This window comes from Watersipora subatra, chromosome 2 (assembly GCF_963576615.1).
Source record: "Watersipora subatra chromosome 2, tzWatSuba1.1, whole genome shotgun sequence".
Lineage (NCBI taxonomy): Eukaryota > Metazoa > Bryozoa > Gymnolaemata > Cheilostomatida > Watersiporidae > Watersipora > Watersipora subatra.
The window spans coordinates 36,640,164-36,665,021 of record NC_088709.1 but is presented as its reverse complement, the minus strand read 5'-3'; the positions used below and the strand labels follow the sequence as shown (position 1 = coordinate 36,665,021).

Here is a 24,858-nt window from a genome sequence, read left to right as displayed (position 1 = left end):
GGTTTAATATCGCTCCACCGGTAAAAGAGGGCAAAAAATTAGCTACATTTGCCTTGACCGTGAAAAGGCGAAATATATCTTCCCCAAATTTTGACAAGTTATTTGAAGAGTAAAACGCCAGCCTCTATTCGAACACCACCTCTATTTGAACACCACCTTTATTTGAATGCCACGATAGAAGGGGTTTGAAAAATAATGCCATGGTGTTCAGTTGAAGTTTTACGGTATATGATTTGTTAATATTGTTTTGTTGTGATTTGCTATTTATACCAGATACTACTCAAAATTGTACACAACTCTATTCACAACAAATCTTTTTTAGATCTCACACCAAGCCCTGTACCCGAAGCTATTCTTGAGAGAGTAGAAGAGGAGAATTTCAAGTTGTCATTGAAGAGTCATGCAGCTGAGATGCAGCAGGTTTGTGTGAAGTTTTTATGGCCAATGTTTTTGTGAGACATAGATGAATATTTTGCTATCGATTGTAGTGTCTCTTTTGTGAGACACATATTAGTAAGCTGCTATCTCTTGTGGTCTCTCCTTTGTGAGACATACAGTGGTGTGCATAAACTTGGAATCACATTGTTTTGTTCACTCTATATCGAATGGATCTTCCATTTGCTTTCTATTTTCCGCCAATTATGATGCCATGCCAGATATTATATATCAATCTGATCAGCAGAAGATGTGCTTTCAAACAATGCATTGATTGATTTAACACAATCATTTCTGAGTGATTTATATTAATCCTTGGCATCACATCATCACTCCTGAAGAGCTCAGAAAGTTGGTAAACGGCATGCCTCGACGGTGTCAGATGGTGATCAAGAACAAGGGCTGGCCAATAAAATACTAATGCTCAGCTCAAGACACCTTACCAGTCCTTCTGAAGACCAACAATAACCCAACGGCCCTTTTCAGGGCCACCAATTTGTATAAAAGAGTTTGTTTGTATCCTATTTTATCAATTTTCACTAACAACATTCATAGCCTGCAATAAGTCTGCCTTTCGGTAGATCCACCCCCAGCGATAAAAATCTGAGAATATTTTCGAATATTTGGCATCATCTTGTTCTTCAGAATTTTCCCTTTCAAATGATATATATATATTGATGGGGTTGAGGCACTTAACTCCAAAGAATTTCTTAGACAACAGCATATAAACATACATATTTGACGATTTAACTGGTGATTCCAAGTTTATGCACACCACTGTAGATGAGTATGCTGCTATATATTGTTGTGTCTCCTTTGTGAGACATAGATGAGTATGTTGCTATCTATTGTTGTGTCTCCTTTGTGAGACATAGATGAGTATGCTGCTATCTATCGTAGTGTCTCCTTTGTGAGACATAGATGAGTATGCTGCTATCTATTGTAGTGTCTCCTTTGTGAGACATAGATGAGTATACTGCTATCTATTGTAGTGTCTCCTTTGTGAAACATAGATCAGTATGCTCTTATCTATTGTAGTGTCTCCTTTGTGAGACATAGATGAGTATGCTCTTATCTATTGTGGTGTCTCCTTTGTGAGACAGATGAGTATGCTCTTATCTATTGTAGTGTCTCCTTTGTGAGACATAGATGAGTATGCTCTTATCTATTGTTGTGTCTCCTTTGTGAGACATAGATCTGTATGCTGCTATCTGTTGTGGTGTCTCCTTTGTGAGACATAGATGAGTATGCTGCTGTCTATCGTAGTGTCTCCTTTGTGAGACATAAATGAGTATGCTGCTATCTATCGTAGTGTCTCCTTTGTGAGACATAAATGAGTATGCCGCTATCTTTTGTGGTGTCTCCTTTGTGAGACATAGATGAGTATGCTGCTATCTATTGTTGTGTCTCCTTTGTGAGACATAGATGAGTACGCTGCTATATATTGTGGTGTCTCCTTTGTGAGACATAGATGAGTATGCTGCTATCTATTGTAGTGTCTCCTTTGTGAAACATAGATCAGTATGCTGCTATCTATTGTTGTGTCTCCTTTGTGAGACATAGATGAGTATGCTGCTATCTATCGTAGTGTCTCCTTTGTGAGACATAAATGAGTATGCTGCTATCTATCGTAGTGTCTCCTTTGTGAGACATAAATGAGTATGCCGCTATCTATTGTGGTGTCTCCTTTGTGAGACATAGATGAGTATGCTGCTATCTATCGTAGTGTCTCCTTTGTGAGACATAAATGAGTATGCCGCTATCTTTTGTGGTGTCTCCTTTGTGAGACATAGATGAGTATGCTGCTATCTATTGTTGTGTCTCCTTTGTGAGACATAGATGAGTACGCTGCTATATATTGTGGTGTCTCCTTTGTGAGACATAAATGAGTATGCTGCTATCTATCGTAGTGTCTCCTTTGTGAGACATAAATGAGTATGCCGCTATCTATCGTAGTGTCTCCTTTGTGAGACATAGATGAGTATGCTGCTATCTATCGTAGTGTCTCCTTTGTGAGACATAAATGAGTATGCCGCTATCTATTGTGGTGTCTCCTTTGTGAGACATAGATGAGTATGCTGCTATCTATCGTAGTGTCTCCTTTGTGAGACATAAATGAGTATGCCGCTATCTTTTGTGGTGTCTCCTTTGTGAGACATAGATGAGTATGCTGCTATCTATTGTTGTGTCTCCTTTGTGAGACATAGATGAGTACGCTGCTATATATTGTGGTGTCTCCTTTGTGAGACATAAATGAGTATGCTGCTATCTATCGTAGTGTCTCCTTTGTGAGACATAAATGAGTATGCCGCTATCTATCATAGTGTCTCCTTTGTGAGACATAGATGAGTATGCTGCTATCTATCGTAGTGTCTCCTTTGTGAGACATAAATGAGTATGCTGCTATCTATCGTAGTGTCTCCTTTGTGAGACATAAATGAGTATGCCGCTATCTATCGTGGTGTCTCCTTTGTGAGACATAGATGAGTATACTGCTATCTATTGTGGTGTCTCCTTTGTGAGACATAGATGAGTATGCTGCTATCTATTGTAGTGTCTCCTTTGTGAGACATAGATGAGTATGCTGCTATCTATTGTAGTGTCTCCTTTGTGAGACATAGATCAGTATGCTGCTATCTGTTGTTGTGTCTCCTTTGGGAGACGTAGATTAGTTTGCTGCGGTATGTTGATCTGCCTTTATTGCTGCCGTATTTGTAAGTGTAGAAATTTTAGTCAATTTTCCGGCCCATGATATAAATTTATTTAGCTTCCACATTTAATAACCAGAGTTTCTTTTAGTCAGATTGTGAACGTTTTTTCTCCAGTCTTTTAAAATGAATGCTAGTTATTGCGTGAATGACGTTTTTGCAGACTGAGCAGATGGTGAGAGTTGAGATGAAAAAGGATGAGATAGCCGAGTTGAGGGATGGTCTTGAGCCATCCAGTAGGCCCAATGAGAACTATCACTTCCTGCCTCTTGCTTGGCTAACTGAGATGCTTGATGACTGGATGGATATAAAACCGATAGAGACCTTTCCTCTGCTCTGTCGGCATGGTAAACTCAACTGGTCTCTCTACAGAAAATACAAGGTCATCTCGGAAAAAAAGGTGCTTTTGAATCGTGTATTGTTTTTTTTAAATAGTTTTGTATGCGATGTAATTTGTGAGCTTTGATGTAGACTTCAGCGGGGCATAGCTTGCCACACTATAGAATAGTGAGACAAAAGTTCAGCATCCACATTTTTGTTCTACTATCGTTTTTCAATTAACAAGTCTTTACATTGTTCATTCTTGATGACGCAATGCTTCAGATGTGAATAAGATGTTTTATTCTGCGGAAAAGCTTTTTTATGTGCTTTCCCTGTCTTGAATTATACGTAATCAAAGTTTACCTTTAAATAAAGCAAATATAGAGATGGTGTGGGATGCCATCGTTGTAATTGTTGGGGTTATCACGTCATGTGCACTAACAAACAAGCCATTCTATTCATATGACAATTATGATAACTCCTGTCATAAATGCTAAGATCTGAGCTATAGACAGATTATGTAACTCCTTATTCTGTATTTCTAGTATAGCTCTGAATTTTAATTGATATTTGGAGCTACTTACTTTTGGATAGTTTCAGAGTTTACCAGTCAGTAATCCTTCACAACTTGCATACAGATGAAAGCAGACTATGTTTTAGGTTTGGCATGCTGCTCGCCTGCAGGCATTCTAATATGCTTTTCGTGCTATATTTCATGTTATATTTCTTTCTTAGTAGTACCGTGCTATGTTACTAAGTTTCGGACTATGATTCGCACCCCTATGTAAGCCGCATCTGCTTTGTTTAAAAAAAACGTTAATAAAACAATACATAGGCCACACCGTTGTATAGGCTGCAGCACTCAGGACGGTGCTTTTGAACATGACAGCAACGTTGCTGTTTAAAACGGAACGGTGCTGTTTGGCACTGTTCCGTTTTAATCGACACTTATTAACCCAGTGCCTATTGGAACAGTACCGTTAGGCGTTTTTTTTTTTTCACCGTTAGAGGTGCACTAACCGGAGATTCTGGTTAATGCGCCATGGTGGTGATAGAAAAAAACCACAGAAGAACTGTACCCTTATGTAAGCTGCATGGCGCAAAACATCAAAAAAGTAGGGGCAAATAGTCCTAAAAGTACAGTATGTTTGTTGTTGCCAGGGAGAGTTCATATACAAAACCTATGGCGATGCCAAGACTGTGGTATTGAACAGGCGGGACAGTCTCTGCTACGAGTGCCTGAAAAATCAGCTCAAATGGAGGAAATATAAGGAAAAGGTGGAAGAAGACCATAAAATAATACAATCATTGATCACTTCGCAAGCTTCTTCGGAGAAAACATTGTAAGTTGGTGTGTTATTATTGAAAAAGCACAACTTCTGTGCGTTATGTTGTTAACATTACATTGTATTAGTTTATATGGTGGTTATTAAAGAGCACAACTTCAGTGCAGTATGTTATTAACATTATATTGTATTAGTTTATATGGTGGTTATTAAAGAGTACAACTTCAGTGCAGTATGTTATTAACATTAAATTGCATTAGTTTATATGGTGGTTATTAAAGAGTACAACTTCAGTGCAGTATGTTATTAACATTACATTGTATTAGTTTATATGGTGGTTATTAAAGAGCACAACTTCAGTGCAGTATGTTATTAACATTAACTTGTATTAGTTTATATGGTGGTTATTAAAGAGCACAACTTCAGTGCAGTATGTTATTAACATTATATTGTATTAGTTTATATGGTGGTTATTAAAGAGCACAACTTCAGTGCAGTATGTTATTAAAATTAAATTGTATTAGTTTATATGGTGGTTATTAAAGAGCACAACTTCAGTGCAGTATGTTATTAACATTACATTGTATTAGTTTATATGGTGGTTATTAAAGAGTACAACTTCAGTGCAGTATGTTATTAACATTACATTGTATTAGTTTATATGGTGGTTATTAAAGAGTACAACTTCAGTGCAGTATGTTATTAACATTACATTGTATTAGTTTATATGGTGGTTATTAAAGAGTACAACTTCAGTGCAGTATGTTATTAACATTACATTGTATTAGTTTATATGGTGGTTATTAAAGAGCACAACTTCAGTGCAGTATGTTATTAACATTAAATTGTATTAGTTTATATGGTGGTTATTAAAGAGCACAACTTCAGTGCAGTATGTTATTAGCATCACATTGTATTAGTTTATGTGGTGGTTATTAAAATAGCATAACTTCAGTGCAGTATGTTATTAGCATCACATTGTATTAGTTTATATGGTGGTTATTAAAGAGCACAACTTCAGTGCAGTATGTTATTAGCATTCAATTGTATTAGTTTATGTGGTGGTTATTAAAGAGCACAACTTCAGTGCAGTATGTTATTAACATTATATTGTATTAGTTTATATGGTGGTTATTAAAGAGTACAACTTCAGTGCAGTATGTTATTAACATTAAATTGCATTAGTTTATATGGTGGTTATTAAAGAGTACAACTTCAGTGCAGTATGTTATTAGCATTCAATTGTATTAGTTTATATGGTGGTTATTAAAGAGCACAACTTCAGTGCAGTATGTTATTAGCATTCAATTGTATTAGTTTATGTGGTGGTTATTAAAGAGCACAACTTCAGTGCAGTATGTTATTAACATTATATTGTATTAGTTTATATGGTGGTTATTAAAGAGTACAACTTCAGTGCAGTATGTTATTAACATTAAATTGCATTAGTTTATATGGTGGTTATTAAAGAGCACAACTTCAGTGCAGTATGTTATTAGCATTCAATTGTATTAGTTTATGTGGTGGTTATTAAAGAGTACAACTTCAGTGCAGTATGTTATTAACATTAAATTGTATTAGTTTATATGGTGGTTATTAAAGAGCACAACTTCAGTGCAGTATGTTATTAACATTAAATTGTATTAGTTTATATGGTGGTTATTAAAGAGTACAACTTCAGTGCAGTATGTTATTAACATTAAATTGTATTAGTTTATATGGTGGTTATTAAAGAGCACAACTTCAGTGCAGTATGTTATTAACATTAAATTGTATTAGTTTATATGGTGGTTATTAAAGAGTACAACTTCAGTGCAGTATGTTATTAACATTACATTGTATTAGTTTATATGGTGGTTATTAAAGAGCACAACTTCAGTGCAGTATGTTATTAGCATTACATTGTATTAGTTTATATGGTGGTTATTAAAGAGTACAACTTCAGTGCAGTATGTTATTAGCATCACATTGTATTAGTTTATGTGGTGGTTATTAAAGAGTACAACTTCAGTGCAGTATGTTATTAACATTACATTGTATTAGTTTATATGGTGGTTATTAAAGAGCACAACTTCAGTGCAGTATGTTATTAACATTATATTGTATTAGTTTATATGGTGGTTATTAAAATAGCATAACTTCAGTGCAGTATGTTATTAGCATCACATTGTATTAGTTTATATGGTGGTTATTAAAGAGCACAACTTCAGTGCAGTATGTTATTAGCATTCAATTGTATTAGTTTATATGGTGGTTATTAAAGAGCACAACTTCAGTGCAGTATGTTATTAGCATCACATTGTATTAGTTTATGTGGTGGTTATTAAAGAGTACAACTTCAGTGCAGTATGTTATTAACATTACATTGTATTAGTTTATATGGTGGTTATTAAAGAGCACAACTTCAGTGCAGTATGTTATTAACATTATATTGTATTAGTTTATATGGTGGTTATTAAAATAGCATAACTTCAGTGCAGTATGTTATTAGCATCACATTGTATTAGTTTATATGGTGGTTATTAAAGAGCACAACTTCAGTGCAGTATGTTATTAGCATTCAATTGTATTAGTTTATGTGGTGGTTATTAAAGAGCACAACTTCAGTGCAGTATGTTATTAACATTATATTGTATTAGTTTATATGGTGGTTATTAAAGAGCACAACTTCAGTGCAGTATGTTATTAGCATCACATTGTATTAGTTTATGTGGTGGTTATTAAAGAGTACAACTTCAGTGCAGTATGTTATTAACATTACATTGTATTAGTTTATATGGTGGTTATTAAAGAGCACAACTTCAGTGCAGTATGTTATTAACATTATATTGTATTAGTTTATATGGTGGTTATTAAAATAGCATAACTTCAGTGCAGTATGTTATTAGCATCACATTGTATTAGTTTATATGGTGGTTATTAAAGAGCACAACTTCAGTGCAGTATGTTATTAGCATTCAATTGTATTAGTTTATGTGGTGGTTATTAAAGAGCACAACTTCAGTGCAGTATGTTATTAACATTATATTGTATTAGTTTATATGGTGGTTATTAAAATAGCATAACTTCAGTGCAGTATGTTATTAGCATCACATTGTATTAGTTTATATGGTGGTTATTAAAGAGCACAACTTCAGTGCAGTATGTTATTAGCATTCAATTGTATTAGTTTATGTGGTGGTTATTAAAGAGCACAACTTCAGTGCAGTATGTTATTAACATTATATTGTATTAGTTTATGTGGTGGTTATTAAAGAGCACAACTTCAGTGCAGTATGTTATTAACATTATATTGTATTAGTTTATATGGTGGTTATTAAAATAGCATAACTTCAGTGCAGTATGTTATTAGCATCACATTGTATTAGTTTATATGGTGGTTATTAAAGAGCACAACTTCAGTGCAGTATGTTATTAGCATTCAATTGTATTAGTTTATGTGGTGGTTATTAAAGAGCACAACTTCAGTGCAGTATGTTATTAACATTATATTGTATTAGTTTATATGGTGGTTATTAAAGAGTACAACTTCAGTGCAGTATGTTATTAACATTATATTGTATTAGTTTATATGGTGGTTATTAAAGAGTACAACTTCAGTGCAGTATGTTATTAACATTAAATTGCATTAGTTTATATGGTGGTTATTAAAGAGTACAACTTCAGTGCAGTATGTTATTAACATTAAATTGTATTAGTTTATATGGTGGTTATTAAAGAGTACAACTTCAGTGCAGTATCTTATTAACATTACATTGTATTAGTTTATATGGTGGTTATTAAAGAGTACAACTTCAGTGCAGTATGTTATTAGCATCACATTGTATTAGTTTATATGGTGGTTATTAAAGAGTACAACTTCAGTGCAGTATGTTATTAGCATCACATTGTATTAGTTTATATGGTGGTTATTAAAGAGCATAACTTCAGTGCAGTATGTTATTAGCATTCAATTGTATTAGTTTATATGGTGGTTATTAAAGAGCACAACTTCAGTGCAGTATGTTATTAGCATTCAATTGTATTAGTTTATGTGGTGGTTATTAAAATAGCATAACTTCAGTGCAGTATGTTATTAGCATCACATTGTATTAGTTTATATGGTGGTTATTAAAGAGTACAACTTCAGTGCAGTATGTTATTAACATTACATTGTATTAGTTTATATGGTGGTTATTAAAGAGTACAACTTCAGTGCAGTATGTTATTAACATTATATTGTATTAGTTTATATGGTGGTTATTAAAGAGCACAACTTCAGTGCAGTATGTTATTAACATTACATTGTATTAGTTTATATGGTGGTTATTAAAGAGTACAACTTCAGTGCAGTATGTTATTAACATTACATTGTATTAGTTTATATGGTGGTTATTAAAGAGTACAACTTCAGTGCAGTATGTTATTAACATTACATTGTATTAGTTTATATGGTGGTTATTAAAGAGCACAACTTCAGTGCAGTATGTTATTAACATTATATTGTATTAGTTTATATGGTGGTTATTAAAGAGCACAACTTCAGTGCAGTATGTTATTAAAATTAAATTGTATTAGTTTATATGGTGGTTATTAAAGAGCACAACTTCAGTGCAGTATGTTATTAACATTACATTGTATTAGTTTATATGGTGGTTATTAAAGAGTACAACTTCAGTGCAGTATGTTATTAACATTACATTGTATTAGTTTATATGGTGGTTATTAAAGAGTACAACTTCAGTGCAGTATGTTATTAACATTACATTGTATTAGTTTATATGGTGGTTATTAAAGAGTACAACTTCAGTGCAGTATGTTATTAACATTATATTGTATTAGTTTATATGGTGGTTATTAAAGAGCACAACTTCAGTGCAGTATGTTATTAACATTATATTGTATTAGTTTATATGGTGGTTATTAAAGAGCACAACTTCAGTGCAGTATGTTATTAACATTACATTGTATTAGTTTATATGGTGGTTATTAAAGAGTACAACTTCAGTGCAGTATGTTATTAACATTACATTGTATTAGTTTATATGGTGGTTATTAAAGAGTACAACTTCAGTGCAGTATGTTATTAACATTATATTGTATTAGTTTATGTGGTGGTTATTAAAGAGCACAACTTCAGTGCAGTATGTTATTAACATTATATTGTATTAGTTTATATGGTGGTTATTAAAGAGCACAACTTCAGTGCAGTATGTTATTAACATTACATTGTATTAGTTTATATGGTGGTTATTAAAGAGCACAACTTCAGTGCAGTATGTTATTAACATTACATTGTATTAGTTTATATGGTGGTTATTAAAGAGTACAACTTCAGTGCAGTATGTTATTAACATTACATTGTATTAGTTTATATGGTGGTTATTAAAGAGTACAACTTCAGTGCAGTATGTTATTAACATTACATTGTATTAGTTGATATGGTGGTTATTAAAGAGCACAACTTCAGTGCAGTATGTTATTAACATTAAATTGTATTAGTTTATATGGTGGTTATTAAAGAGCCCAACTTCAGTGCAGTATGTTATTAACATTACATTGTATTAGTTTATATGGTGGTTATTAAAGAGTACAACTTCAGTGCAGTATGTTATTAACATTACATTGTATTAGTTTATATGGTGGTTATTAAAGAGCACAACTTCAGTGCAGTATGTTATTAACATTAAATTGTATTAGTTTATATGGTGGTTATTAAAGAGCACAACTTCAGTGCAGTATGTTATTAGCATCACATTGTATTAGTTTATGTGGTGGTTATTAAAATAGCATAACTTCAGTGCAGTATGTTATTAGCATCACATTGTATTAGTTTATATGGTGGTTATTAAAGAGCACAACTTCAGTGCAGTATGTTATTAGCATTCAATTGTATTAGTTTATGTGGTGGTTATTAAAGAGCACAACTTCAGTGCAGTATGTTATTAACATTATATTGTATTAGTTTATATGGTGGTTATTAAAGAGTACAACTTCAGTGCAGTATGTTATTAACATTAAATTGCATTAGTTTATATGGTGGTTATTAAAGAGTACAACTTCAGTGCAGTATGTTATTAACATTATATTGTATTAGTTTATATGGTGGTTATTAAAGAGTACAACTTCAGTGCAGTATGTTATTAACATTAAATTGTATTAGTTTATATGGTGGTTATTAAAGAGTACAACTTCAGTGCAGTATCTTATTAACATTACATTGTATTAGTTTATATGGTGGTTATTAAAGAGCATAACTTCAGTGCAGTATGTTATTAGCATCACATTGTATTAGTTTATATGGTGGTTATTAAAGAGCACAACTTCAGTGCAGTATGTTATTAGCATTCAATTGTATTAGTTTATGTGGTGGTTATTAAAATAGCATAACTTCAGTGCAGTATGTTATTAACATTACATTGTATTAGTTTATATGGTGGTTATTAAAGAGCACAACTTCAGTGCAGTATGTTATTAGCATTCAATTGTATTAGTTTATATGGTGGTTATTAAAATAGCATAACTTGGTATCGCTGAACATTTTGTTCTGGTAAATTTTTTTACTTATTCATTTGAAAGATTTGTTAACGTTGTAGGCAGGAAGAAATGGTTTGGTTGAGTAAGTCCGAGCTGAGATCTTGGCGGTCTCAGGTGCTCAAACCTCTTGAATTGGCAGCACAGCCAACGGAGAAGTCTTCTGATTCTCTTGACTCAATTAAGACAGGTATATTCTAACTCTTTTGTATTGTTTCATTTTCATAATTGAAGAAAATATATTTACAAGGTACCCAAAACTTGGTGTGGCACGCTTTAGGGAGAATAGGTATTTGAACTGTTTGTTAAGTGAGCCCAGTTTTTTCCAAGGTCTAGGTCACCGCTTTTGAAGGTTACTGGAACGTTATGATGACAGCTTCTTAACTTCCCTTTATTCGCTTCGCTAGAGTTATTCAGATATGTTATCTCTACACCGATTTTTTACCAGTAGGAACTACATGTATCTATATATATATTTATCATCATATGTGTTCGTATATGTGTGTCTCTTCGGCTATAGCTATATACGATGCCCCTGTCAAGAACTATTTTTCGTAAGGTTCAATTACTTCATCTGAGGTCAAGGCCAATTATTTTAATGCGGACAATTTTGATGTCTCTGTGTGAAGAGCCTCGACATTATCTCTCCGTTCAGTCAGACAAAAACAGTACCATATTTTATTGTTACATTTGTTCCTGGGTTGGGAAGTACAGGGATTATTCAAAGTTTTTATGGATAGCTTCTGGTTGAGCAGTAACCTTTTTTGTATACACACACCGTTCTACACAAGAATTGCTATTATTAGTTCTACGTATTCAGGATGTTTGTTTTGTTTTTCAGTCCGTATTAAATGTATTATTACAGAATAATTTTTTATTGTAATCCTAGCCAAACCGGCTTAATTTAGCTATTACTTGCTAATTATTTCACATTTTCATCTGAACCCCTTTTATAGTTGTTCTATTTTAATTTTTTGGACTTGCATAAGACATTTTCTTCGAGATATGAAGTCTGAAAGTTACAGTTGTTTGACAAAGTTTGAAAACCTTTACAGTTGTTTTTATTTTCTTTGACATGTAGTTTTTGACTTTCTCATGACATGAAGTTTGAAAGTTAGCATGGCAAGTATTGCTATATGTTAAATACAAATCAATTTTTTGTGCAAAGGCTTTTTATTACCCAGGCAACGCCGGGTAGTACAGCCAGTATATAATTATAGATATGACTTCTGCATACTTCTATCTATCTATCTATCTATATATATTTCTCAAAGTAGGTCGTGTGTCTGCTTTCCGGCTACAGCTATTAAATTCATCATATTGAAATTCCCCATTTTGCTGGATTTGAACTCACGACGAATGCATTGTCAAGTTTCTTATCTGGACGCTCTACCATTCACCTAGAACAAAATAGTGACTTGAAATGTTTTCATATACCACATACACCGTGGGTTTGCTAATTATTCTAGCCTCGTGTCCATGAATTACGATGCCCCTGTTCAGAATTATTTTGGGACCTAAGTTTTGTTCGTTTAAAAAATCTTTACATTATTTCTTGTAGTTCAAATTAAAACATCTCCGTTTGTATGAATATTTTTCAATTTGTTATTTAACCCTTATTTTAATAGCGATATAATATATTAACAAGCACGATTTCCTTTCCTTAACAGACGAATGTCGCGTTCGTTAAACACGCGTTTCGCAAAAGTTCTTATCATCGCTCCTTTTGTGTATTAGCTTGCACATTTTTCCTTTTAAACTTAACCAATTAGTATTTCATAATTAATTTCACCTTTTACAAAATCATTTTTATGATTACTGTAAGATTATCTGTAAGATTTATTGAGTAAGATTACAAGTATCAGAGTAGTACGCTATGTGGGGTTCTGATGAACTTTGCACTCGATGAACTTTGCACTCGATGAACTTTGCACTCGATGAACTTTGCACTCGATGAACTTTGCACTCGATGAACTTTGCACTCGATGAACTTTGCACTCGATGAACTTTGCACTCGATGAACTTTGCACTCGATGAACTTTGCACTCGATGAACTTTGCACTCGATGAACTTTGCACTCGATGAACTTTGCACTCGATGAACTTTGCACTCGATGAACTTTGCACTCGATGAACTTTGCACTCGATGAACTTTGCACTCGATGAACTTTGCACTCGATGAACTTTGCACTCGATGAACTTTGCACTCGATGAACTTTGCACTCGATGAACTTTGCACTCGATGAACTTTGCACTCGATGAACTTTGCACTCGATGAACTTTGCACTCGATGAACTTTGCACTCGATGAACTTTGCACTCGATGAACTTTGCACTCGATGAACTTTGCACTCGATGAACTTTGCACTCGATGAACTTTGCACTCGATGAACTTTGCACTCGATGAACTTTGCACTCGATGAACTTTGCACTCGATGAACTTTGCACTCGATGAACTTTGCACTCGATGAACTTTGCACTCGATGAACTTTGCACTCGATGAACTTTGCACTCGATGAACTTTGCACTCAGTGACCCCAATTTTATCGAGTTTAAAAAAATAATATTAAATATACGAGATGAGGTCTGATTGTGATATAAGCAATGCCATAGCATACTATTCTAGCCAATTTTTATATTAAACAAACCTTGTAATCAATAAGCATGGGTAGCAAGATTGTGAATGGTACAGATTTTAAATCAACCACCGAGTCAATAAGCGAACTAGCCACATTAAATCAAGCAACTCCTTTTACCATCATATCAGTCAACCCCCAGCCAGCTAAATACAACTCGTATATAGTCACAATTTGTAATGATGATATAATGATACTAACGAAGAACAAAAAGTTTTTATGCCAAAATATATAGCTGATAGCGCTACGCCTGGCAAGAGGTTTGTATACAACGGCTTGCAACAGAAATCTGACAACAGTGCACTCACTTATCACTGTGTTGTGGGCTGGCTAAAGATGAATAAATTACTATGATTGATAAAGATTCCATCAATGCCTGAATTTATATCAATGGACTCGGAGGAACGAATTTTCTTGATGATGTTGAGGTATTTTTTCCTCCTAAAGATTATCATACGACCAAACACGAGCGAAACCATTGTTTGGGAGATTTATGATAAATGCATATGTGCACACAACTCTCGAAAAATTATCCGTTAACGACCGTGACCAAACCCTTGTACCGAAATCTCATCAACAAATTTAACCATTTTTGTGTAGAGTCGTTCGAGTATAATAATGATACAAAACACATATAAACCTATTTAAATATATTACCAAATCTTTGAAAAGTTTCCGCAATATCCTAAAACTAACCTATCTGATCAGACTATACATAAATAGACAAATTAATTTTACTCAAAATCGAAATGAAAAGTTGACAAGCTCTTTTAATCAAAATTAGGCTCCGCCAACGAAACCCTGATAAGGCCGTGCGACAGAGAGTAGAACTATTAGGTCGTGCGCATTCCGCGAAAAAAACGTGCACATTTCACCATTCTATGCCGTTTTCAAATTGCTGAAGGTTTCGTAATCGTAAGTAATCGAAGGTAAGTAATCGTTTATTTTTTGCCGATTCTACTGGACTCTAACATTTTGGACACTTATAGTGAGTTTTTTGGTATTCCAACTGATGTCCAAAGCAGTGAATGTAAAGGAAATGACGATGACATTTTTCTAACGATTCTTTTTCTATTTTAACGATTTCCAACGAGACAATATATAATTAACGTAGAAGTACTGAAAAGTAATTGTTTCTTTTTGTCGGTTCTACAAGACTCTGACATTTTATACACTTATAATTAGTACTTTAGTATTCCAACTAATGTCCAAAGCAGTGAAAGTAAAGGAAATGACAAGGATATTTTTCTAACAATTCTTATAAGATTATTACAAATTTAATTGTAAGAATAACTATTCGATTTTATAAGCTTTAGTTATAAGATTATTCATTCTAATTTACAAGATCGAAGTGTATAGTGACCGATGGTGTGCAATATGTTACCGTTATTATTTTTATAAAGATCTTGTTGATGGTACTACGGCTGTGCCCAATTTTGATGTTAGAACGGTACTGCCAAGCCGTTTTAACATCTGCAAAATTAAGTAATAGACCTACATTTTCTTATAGATGTACATCTATTTCTATGGCAACCATCTAAAATCTGTTTAACTTTTTAAATTCACCATAATGTGTTAGATATACATAAAATCTAATACATTATCTATATATATATATATTTATAGATAATGTATTAGATATGTAAATACAGAAATCCAGATAAATATCACAACTTCTTGATATTGGCTGCTATGACCAATGATATACAGCCCCAGCTATTTATAATATAAAAATTGATTCCTCACCCTGGTTAACCCTTATGGGTGGTAGTTTCTGGTTTAACTCGGGTCTCCTACCAGATACCTGGGAGTTTGAGCACTCGCCTCAAGATCTTAGCTGTTCCCAGTAGCGCACTTTTCTGCAACTCACCTGAGTTAATTGCTGTCGGTATTTGGGCAAGCCACATTTTATGCGCCCGTGTTATTGCGCCCAGTGCCCCAATGACTACTGGGATTACAGTTGTTCTTACATCCCAGCATTTTTCAATCTCTTCTCCAAGAGGGAGATATTTCTCTACCTTTTCTTTTTCTTTGCTGTCTATATTGTAGTCATTGGGTACTGCTACATCTATTAAAGTAGCTCTCTTGTTCTCCTTATCCGCCACCACTTAGCCTGTCTTGACAAGCTGTTGTTTTTGCGTAGTTGTCCCCCCCCCCCCCCCCGTCGAGCGGCGAGCAACAACGGCTTGTCACAAGACGTACTGCACCTGATGCATCAGCTGCACTTATAGGGAGTTGTTCTCTTCCGTCTACGCGGCTTGTTATGTCGGTCGCTCCATTGGTAATCATAACGAATTTTACGCAAAAATTTATGTAGAAAAAAAAACAAGATTACAACGTTTAACCAAAAACCAGTTTTTGTGATTAACTTTAGTAGAACTTAAGAACAAACTTAAAATAAAATCCATAAGAACAAATAAAACTGACTGATACAAAAATAGAAATAAAACTGACTGAGCGCACAAATAACGACATGTTTCGTCGCTGTAGTTGCCTAAGTTCTCAAATTCTAATAATGTTTACTGCAGAGAGGGGTCGCCAGTTAAACGTTCTTATCTTAATTTTTCTACATAAATTTTTGCGTGAAATCCGTTATGATTACCATTGGAGCGACCGAAATACCATCGCAGCCAAGCCGCGTAGACGGAAGAGAACAACTCCTTATAAGTGCAGCTGATGCATCAGGTGCAGTACGTCTTGTGACAAGCTGTTGTTGCTCGCCGCTCGACGTGGGGACAACTACGCAAAAACAACAGCTTGTCAAGACAGGCTAGCCACCACTATATCTGGTTGGTTTGCTAGGACATGCTTGTCAGTCCGGATGTAGAAGTCTCAGAGGATCTTAGCGCGATCACTTTCATTGACCTTACTAGGAGTTTCCCACTAGTGTTGTGGTTTATTAAGACAATACTCGTCGCATAGACATCTATACACAACACCTGCGACATGATTATGCCGCTCAGTGTATGCATTTCCTGCTAGCTGCTTGCATCCACTGATGTGTTGGATGGTCTCAGGTGCATCTTTGCACAGTCTGCATCTAGGATCGTCTCTAGTGTAATAGATTTTCATTTCGATTTGCCTTGTTGGGAGCACTTGCTCCTGGGCTGCCATGATTAGCGACTCTGTATTGGCCGTTAGGTTTCCTTTGTTCAGCCACATATATGTCTGGTGAAGATCGCCAACCTTAGATATTTGTCGGTGGTAAGCACCATGAAGAGGTTTCGTGTGCCAGTCAATTTTCTCATCCTCAGGGCGAAGGTCCATTGTAAGAGCAGCCGATTGAAATTCACCTAGCAACTTATCTGAAGTGGCCATAGAGGCTGCATAGGCTTTGATGTTTTGCCCTTTCTCTTTCACTGTCTGCTGTACACTTTTGAGTCCCCTATCGCCATCTTTCCTATCGAGATACAATCTAGTAGTATCAGATTTTGGGTGGAGTGCTCCATGCATGGTCAGCAGTTTACGAGTTGCTATATCTGTTTCCTTGATGGCTTCCTCAGTCCACTTCATTATGCATGCTGGATATCTTATTACTGGCAGTGCGTAGGTATTTATTGCCATGACTTGGTTCTTGGTATTGAGCTGGCTCCGTAAGACCTGCCGAAGGCGTTTCTTGTATTCAGTGATGGCTTTGTGACGTACCTCGGCTTCGTGGTTGATGTTGCTTTGCATAATCCCCAAGTACTTGTACCCTTCTATATCTTTGATGGTACCATTTGGCATTCTTAGGCCATCTGTGAGCATTGAATGGTTTTTCTTAAGAATTAGCCATCCACATTTCTCAATACCGAAGGTCATTCCGATGTCCTTGTTGTATACCTGAGTGAGGTGTATTAGCGAATCAATGTCCCTTTCTTTGTTAGCGTACAGTTTGATGTCATCCATGTAGAAGAGGTGGCTTATCTTGTTGCCACTTTTAAACTGGTACCCATAGTGAGTCTTCTCCAGCATATTTCTCTTGGGTTTTGAGGGTTTAGGCATATGCCATATTTATAGGCATATGCCTAAACCTAATCAGCTCATTTCTAGTGTTAAGGCTGGCTAACTTCAGTTTGAATATGATGAAGTACTTTTCCCATAGAAATAACTGGCAAGATTTTCTTGATGTGTTGTATGACCGCGCTCTTTTGATGCCAGTTATCTCTATGGGAAAAGTACTTCATCATATTCGAACCGAAGTTAGCCAGCCCTAACTCATTCGCACCCAGGCGCGAGTTAACTCGCCTATTTATAAAGTCGCTAAGCACCCAACGCGAGTTAACTCGCGTCTGAAATCTATCGACTCCTTGCATCGTTATTTTCAAATTATCTGAAACATTTTCTGATTAGTTATAGAGAAAGATTTCTGGCCAATCAGAGAAACTTTAAATTATGCCTCTATGACGTCCCTGGCAAAAGTTATAACCAAATTAGTACACCCATCTCAATATCTGCCAAAACCGGAAATCACTGTGCCGACTTGAAATTCTATCGTTCGCGATAATTTTTCTCAACTCGAGAAGTAAATATGCAGATTCAGAAGTGGTAAGACATTGAAAGACTGCATAAATTAAATTAAAACATTATTTTTAATGTTTCAAAGTTTTTATCAACTTTTAATTTTGCCAAATTGAATCGTTATGCTTAAATAAAAATGCAATCTTCAGGCTGCCAGCCGCAGTCAGACTAACGTTATCGTTCAGTTTCGATGGGATCATATTGACTCTCAGAGCTGTTTATGAATTCTGAAAAGTCAAAAACAGAGTTGTTGAACATATTTTTATTATTTGAAACATTTTCATGACGTTTTATTTGAGTTATAATGACATATAGATTTGCTATGCTTTTGTTTGAAGGATGATACTCGTGAGGAAAAGTTAGATTTTCATGTTCATGACCAACTGCATATGTATCAATAATACTCATACCTATGTATTGTGTGTAATAAAAAAGTAATTTCAGTCAAACTTTCCTATATTTTGCAACTTTTATGGTGCAAATCTAACTTTGTTTCAGCAAATGACAATTTTTTCAAAGTTTGAGATTTCCTGAAACTACCTTCTTTGAGGCACGAATTTACATAAAAGAGATATAAGTTGTCCATATTAATATAATATAATTTGAAAGAAGAGACTTGGCTGGTTCTTGTGAAATTTGAATGAGTAAATTATCTCAAGTCTGTCTCCTGTAATAGTAATTTGAATTACGGCAACTTCCTGAAAAATTAGCGGTATCTGGGGATAATCGCCTAGAAATTAGTCGGGTGCGAATGAGTTAACACTAGAAGTGAGCTGATATCCACATGCCGGCATGCTAGAAAACACCTAATTAGCTCAATAACATAATGCCATGTTTAGGCATATATATATATATATATATATATATATGTGACAGGGGCTGTTATTTTCAGACTTTGAGGTGAATTTGGAGTTTCTGAGTATGATATATAATCAGATGCAGAATTCTGTGAGGATTCCGAATCAATTTAAATTTTTAAAACCCGGCCATCCTACCCTTGTCAGCTGTGTTTTCTGACAGCGAATGTCAGCGGAATACATAATCTATTGTTCTGAGAATAAAAGAGTTTAAATCTGGAGAGTCAGCAAAGCGCTAACTTTTTTGTTTGGTCCCTAGCAACGGTGTGGTCCCTAGCAACGGCATCATCAACCGCATCATTCGGAATGAAAATTTGAGCACAGGCTAAACTTGACACTGCGAACCTGATCGATGGATTTTCTAAGGTCGCGACCTTAGTATTGACCTTGACCTTTAGTGTGGCTACATCAAACTCTACTCTCTATCTATGGTCTGTGTTACTTGCACAATACCAATAGCAAACACCCCAAAATTGATTTGAATGACCATCATTGCTATCTCAATAATACAAAATCAGCCAATATTGATAAAAATGATTAAATGGTGGTAATTAAATTTAAAAACAGGTTGCCACCTGTTACGATAAGCATTCGCCTATGATTGCTGTCTTTTTGTCAAATATAACATGCACACATTCAATGGGTTTGGAACTTACTTACACATGTCCAGGTATGTTACAATAGAGGAATAGATGTATTTATTTCAATCCTTAGAGAACTAATGCTTATTAGTAAGGAGATAACTCCGAAAAACAATCTTCAGGGGAGATAACTTAGACCAGGGGTGCTCAACCTTTTCATAGTGAGGGCCAAAATGAAAAATTATCTGTAGGCAGGGGGCCGAGATTACATCTACATAAGTTAGGTCAAAGTTGCTATACTCCTTGTTTGCACACAGAGTTCCGTGAACTGATTAATTAAGATTTACAGTGCTATTTACAGTAAACTTTATTTAGGTTAGTAAAATAAATTGTACAACTAAAGTAAATGAGATATACATGTACAGGTACATAAATTGAACATTTCATGGACAGTTACAAACACTAGAAAATGTAATTAGATATTTCAGTGTGATACTTGGCATTGCTTTTCTCTGACTATTCTATCAATGTCAGGCTGGGTAGCTGAGGAAGCCAGTCTTAGTTGCTGGGTCAAGTGTTCATCAGTGATAGTTGTCCTGTATTTATTTTTGGTATGCTTCATACGGCTGAAGAACTGCTCGCATAGATAAGTCGAGCCAAACAAACTGCCCATGAGTAAAGCATGTTTGTATAGGCCTGGAAATCTTTGTTTTGGAAGAAAATCACGGTAAAATTCTACAAGTTCATGGCTGTTGTGATGCTGGCTCAGCCTTTTATCAGCTTGAATATCAATCAGTTCCATTTGTAGAGGAGCAGGCGCTTCTTCTGCGTCGACTGAGAATGGGTCTTCAAAGATGTTGATATGCATGCAAGTGCCATCAAATTGAGCAAACCTTCTGCCAAATTCAGCAGCAAGGCCAGTCAGGAGCTTTGCATATAGCTCTGCACTGACATGATTTTCAACACTCTGTTGTCGCTCTAGCAGGCTCTTAAAATGTGTGCAGTTTCCATTTTGAAGTTGACCGACCCACAGATTTAATTTACACCGGAAAGCTGTTATATGGCTCCACAGAGATGATACATGCTGCTGCTTACCCTGTAGTTTGCGGTTGAGATCCGCCATATGCTCAGTAATGTCTGCCAGGAAAGCAAGATCATTTATTCGTGGTTACGTCCTTTGCCTCTCATGAAAGTATCGATGGGATCTAAAAGACTGAGAAACCGACGAAGTGTTTTTGCACTACTGAGCCATCTCACTTTACAATAATATGTCACGTCTTGAAATTCTGCTTCAATCTCCTTCAGCATCTCTTTGAACTGGCGGTGGCTCAAAGCTCGAGCCCTTATGTAGTTTACTGTGGATACAACCAGTTCCATGACATGTCCCATCTTAAGGTGCTGTGCTCCTAAAATTTCCTGGTGAATGATGCAGTGGTACACGATAGGAGGGACATTCCACACTCTGGACTTCAACAGCAAGCCAATTAAGCCTGTGTGTTCTCCGGTCATTGCCGGCGCACCATCAGTGCATATCCCTGATAACTGCTCAAGTGGTAGATTGAAATCTTTAAGTTCTTTGAGCAGGTTGTCGAATATGTCTTGACCAGTTGTGGTGCCGTGAAAGCTGCTCATTGTGAGAAAATCCTCTGTGATGCTGAACTGATCATCAATACCTCTGACCATGATGGCAAGTTGTGCTATGTCTGAATTATCTGTACTCTCATCAAGCGCAATGCTAAAGTAGATAAAATTGCTTGCAACCTCTTTGAGTTTGCGCTCAATGTCCTTACTCAATGTTTCAATCCTTCTAATTACTGTGTGTCTTGATAAAGAGATGCTCTCCAGTGCTTCTTTCTTGTCGGGGCAAAACTTTTCCACAACTGCTGTCAGTACCTACAATACAATAGTCAATAACAATACTTTCATGTGCTGTTGAATATGCTAATAAAATTTAAATAAAACATAAAATGCATGCAAATATAATACACATATAAATGGTACCCAAACAAGAACCGGTAATATTCAGCATATTGATGAAATAGAGATAAACTTACCTCTTTTGCGAACTCTCCATGTTGAAATGGCAGCTGCCTCTGGCCAATTTTGTTAGCTTTCACCAAACTACACTTTGTAGCCTTTTCACTGATTTCAGTGTAGCGGGTGAACAAGCGCTGCTGTGATGCGAGATTTTTTGACAGGGTTTCATACTTCTCTGCTCTCTCGGCCACTGTGCTGGTCACACTGTTGTGCATGGCGAGTAGTATAATGCCGTCGAATATTATATTCTTTGAGAACTGCTATAATTTGGTTGCAAATTACGCAGACAGCCTGATTTACAGAGTGGTGTTTCACAAAATAGCTTAATTTCCAATCGTTATTAAATTCTCTGCCCTCTTTGTCTATCTTCCTTTTACTTGCCATGCTTGTGTTTAAATGAATGAACCGATTTATAAACCAACAGTTAGCAGGTCAGTTAGGAAAATTCCCTAAAAACTGGGGATTTTACGCACATGTGCAGTAATATCAGACAGGAAGAAAAAAGTGATGCAATGGAAGGGGATTTCCAAGAGTCATAGCATAGCTGTTAACATGGTCAGAAAGTGTGGTTACAATTGGCCTACATTTCTGCTAAGTTAGGGCCTGAACTTGGCCAGAAAATTCAGTATAAAAATTTTAAATTGGTAAAGTCTCTTGGGGGCCGCATAAAATCAGGCTGAGGGCCGCATCCGGCCCCAGGGCCGCCTGTTGAGCGCCCCTGACTTAGACGGTCATTTCTTTGCCCGAGTGCGTCTAGTAGGCTGGGGAGTGTACTCATCACTCTCTCTTGCTTCCTTCCTCTTTTTGCCGGCTTGTTTGACTATTCTTTTCTTCACCGTAGACTTCTTAGTAACATCCACTGCAGACTTCGATTTCTTACAATGTTTGGATGTAGATGGGATTGGCTCATCATCTGCAATAGACAAATATATCAGTTTTTCAAATAGTCTGATCACAAGACAAAATCAAGCCACCATAGCTTCAATACAACAGAAGGCAAAGTGACCCATTTAGCAAACATGGAACAGGAGTAAACTCACACGAGAGACGTTCAATAAGCAAGGTTGAAACGACACCTACCTGGAACCAGTGGGCAGACAAGGTCTCTCGTCTCTTCTGTACAAAACTCCCTAATGTCTTTGGCCAAGTACACACGTCTGTCATAGTCCAAACCTGGTGGTTCGATCGTCTCTGGCATGCCCTCTGGTATAGCAGACCAGATCCGATGAGATGTTGTCTCCACCGAAGATTGGTGCAACTTAGTTGTGATGATACCTTCAAGAAGACCAGATACACCAATAATATAGTTATTGTCTGATGTATTCACACAGCAATGAACACAACATCGAAATGAAGACCACTAATACTTGGATTAGTAGCAGACATGGTGAACTGGTGTTGCTTGAGTAGCTGTTTAATGTCTTTGCCTTCAAGAAAGCTGGACCAGTCGAGAACTGGAACAATGACAGATCCATCTTGGGCTCCAACAAGCTGAGCTCTATTAGAAGTGGAAGATCTCAAAACCGCCTGTGAAATGGGTGAACGAGTGATTAGGGACGCTTATAAAATTAAAAACATCGAAATTGTAGCATAACTGTGATGCAGTACAGCTGCGCCAGTGATATGTCATTGAACTATGTCACCTGCATTACTTACATTTTGAATTTATCGTAGTGAAAATACTTGGGTTCTTCTGATTTGCTTCTTCAGCCAGCCAAAACAGAAGTCGCAACAAAACTTTGTGTGTCCAGCCACTAAGAAATTAATTTCGACATGAGCATTCCTACCAGTTCCCACCCTCCACAAAAGATACTTCATCATAGCATTATTTTTGTTCTATCCACTACAAATCAGACATGCGTATAACTTCATTATCAAAATTTTCAAGGATTACATACACTGAATGTTAGAGGGACAGACCCATGAGAAAGACAACCCTGCAATTATCTGCATGGATCACTAGTTTCCTTTCTCCTAAGCCATAATTCTCAAGGAAATAGTGGAAATATGATATAACAGGATTAGCTCCCTTGCCGTTCATCACTGTCTCATCGATAAGAAAGTTTACTTGTACTGAAATAGCTGGCATACACACACCAAATATTCCACATTTGCGCGGTGTTTTAAAAAATATAGGACTAGGCTGGTGGAAATCACACGGGTAGTGAATCTGAAAGAATAACAAGAAAAGGCTACATACAGTGAAAGTTCAATATAAATTCTGACAAGAGGACACCACCATATCAGTTACAGTGCATTGTACACACCTGTTGAGCATTGTCAAAGCAGTAGTGTGCTACACTCGGCCCAGTCAGAGGAGCATGTGCTCCTAACTCTGTATGATTATTCAAAGCTTCCTTGGCAGCTTGGGTGCATGCATTCATGTATTTCCTTTCATCAGAGGCGTGCTCTAGATGATCTTGGTGGTTTGAGACAGCTCGCTGCTCTCCTCCACTGTAGCATTAGCCAATCTGAATTCAAACATGACAACTGTTCAAACTCACATACGAAGGTGCAATTACTACGCATTCACCATGAAAAACAGTAACAAAACTCTAAAACTAACTCTAGCTGACTTTGTATACTTGTAAGTGTGTTGTTGGCATGTCCAGCACAGATCAGATGAAGGTTTTGAAATTATGAGCATGGGTAACACAGCCTTCCAAATCCTTCAGAATGATCTTATACCTCTAGGATATACATTCTCTGCTGTGCAACTAGCCACATAATCCTCATAAAGCTAGATCACAGTGTAGTGACAAGGCAGCACTTTAGTATCAGATTTCCTAAATCCTGTGTAAAACAAAAATTGGATTGACGCAAGGGCCGGTGAGGAACACAGACAAAGCGTTGTTTTCCTGCACACACGCACACACACACACCACACAATTGGAAAGCGATAGGCAGTTGTAGGAAAGTGATACTAGCATACATAATCACTCGTGAATTTGATAAGCATTGACACCAGCACAATAAAAAACACATC

The 24,858-nt window shown here is 36.0% G+C and overlaps 1 protein-coding gene across 5 annotated transcripts in view; it reads left to right on the top strand.

Annotated features, from left to right (window-relative positions):
• The window catches only part of LOC137386895 (ubiquitin carboxyl-terminal hydrolase 48-like), a 120,166-nt gene that overhangs the window by 36,011 nt on the left and 59,297 nt on the right, over positions 1 to 24,858 (top strand). For all 5 annotated transcript variants that reach the window (XM_068073094.1, XM_068073095.1, XM_068073093.1 and 2 more), the window contains 4 exons: positions 323 to 420; positions 3,307 to 3,543; positions 4,626 to 4,807; positions 11,326 to 11,453. In XM_068073094.1, coding sequence (XP_067929195.1) covers positions 323 to 420; positions 3,307 to 3,543; positions 4,626 to 4,807; positions 11,326 to 11,453 — 645 coding nt within the window. The remainder of the gene's footprint in view (positions 1 to 322; positions 421 to 3,306; positions 3,544 to 4,625; positions 4,808 to 11,325; positions 11,454 to 24,858) is intronic.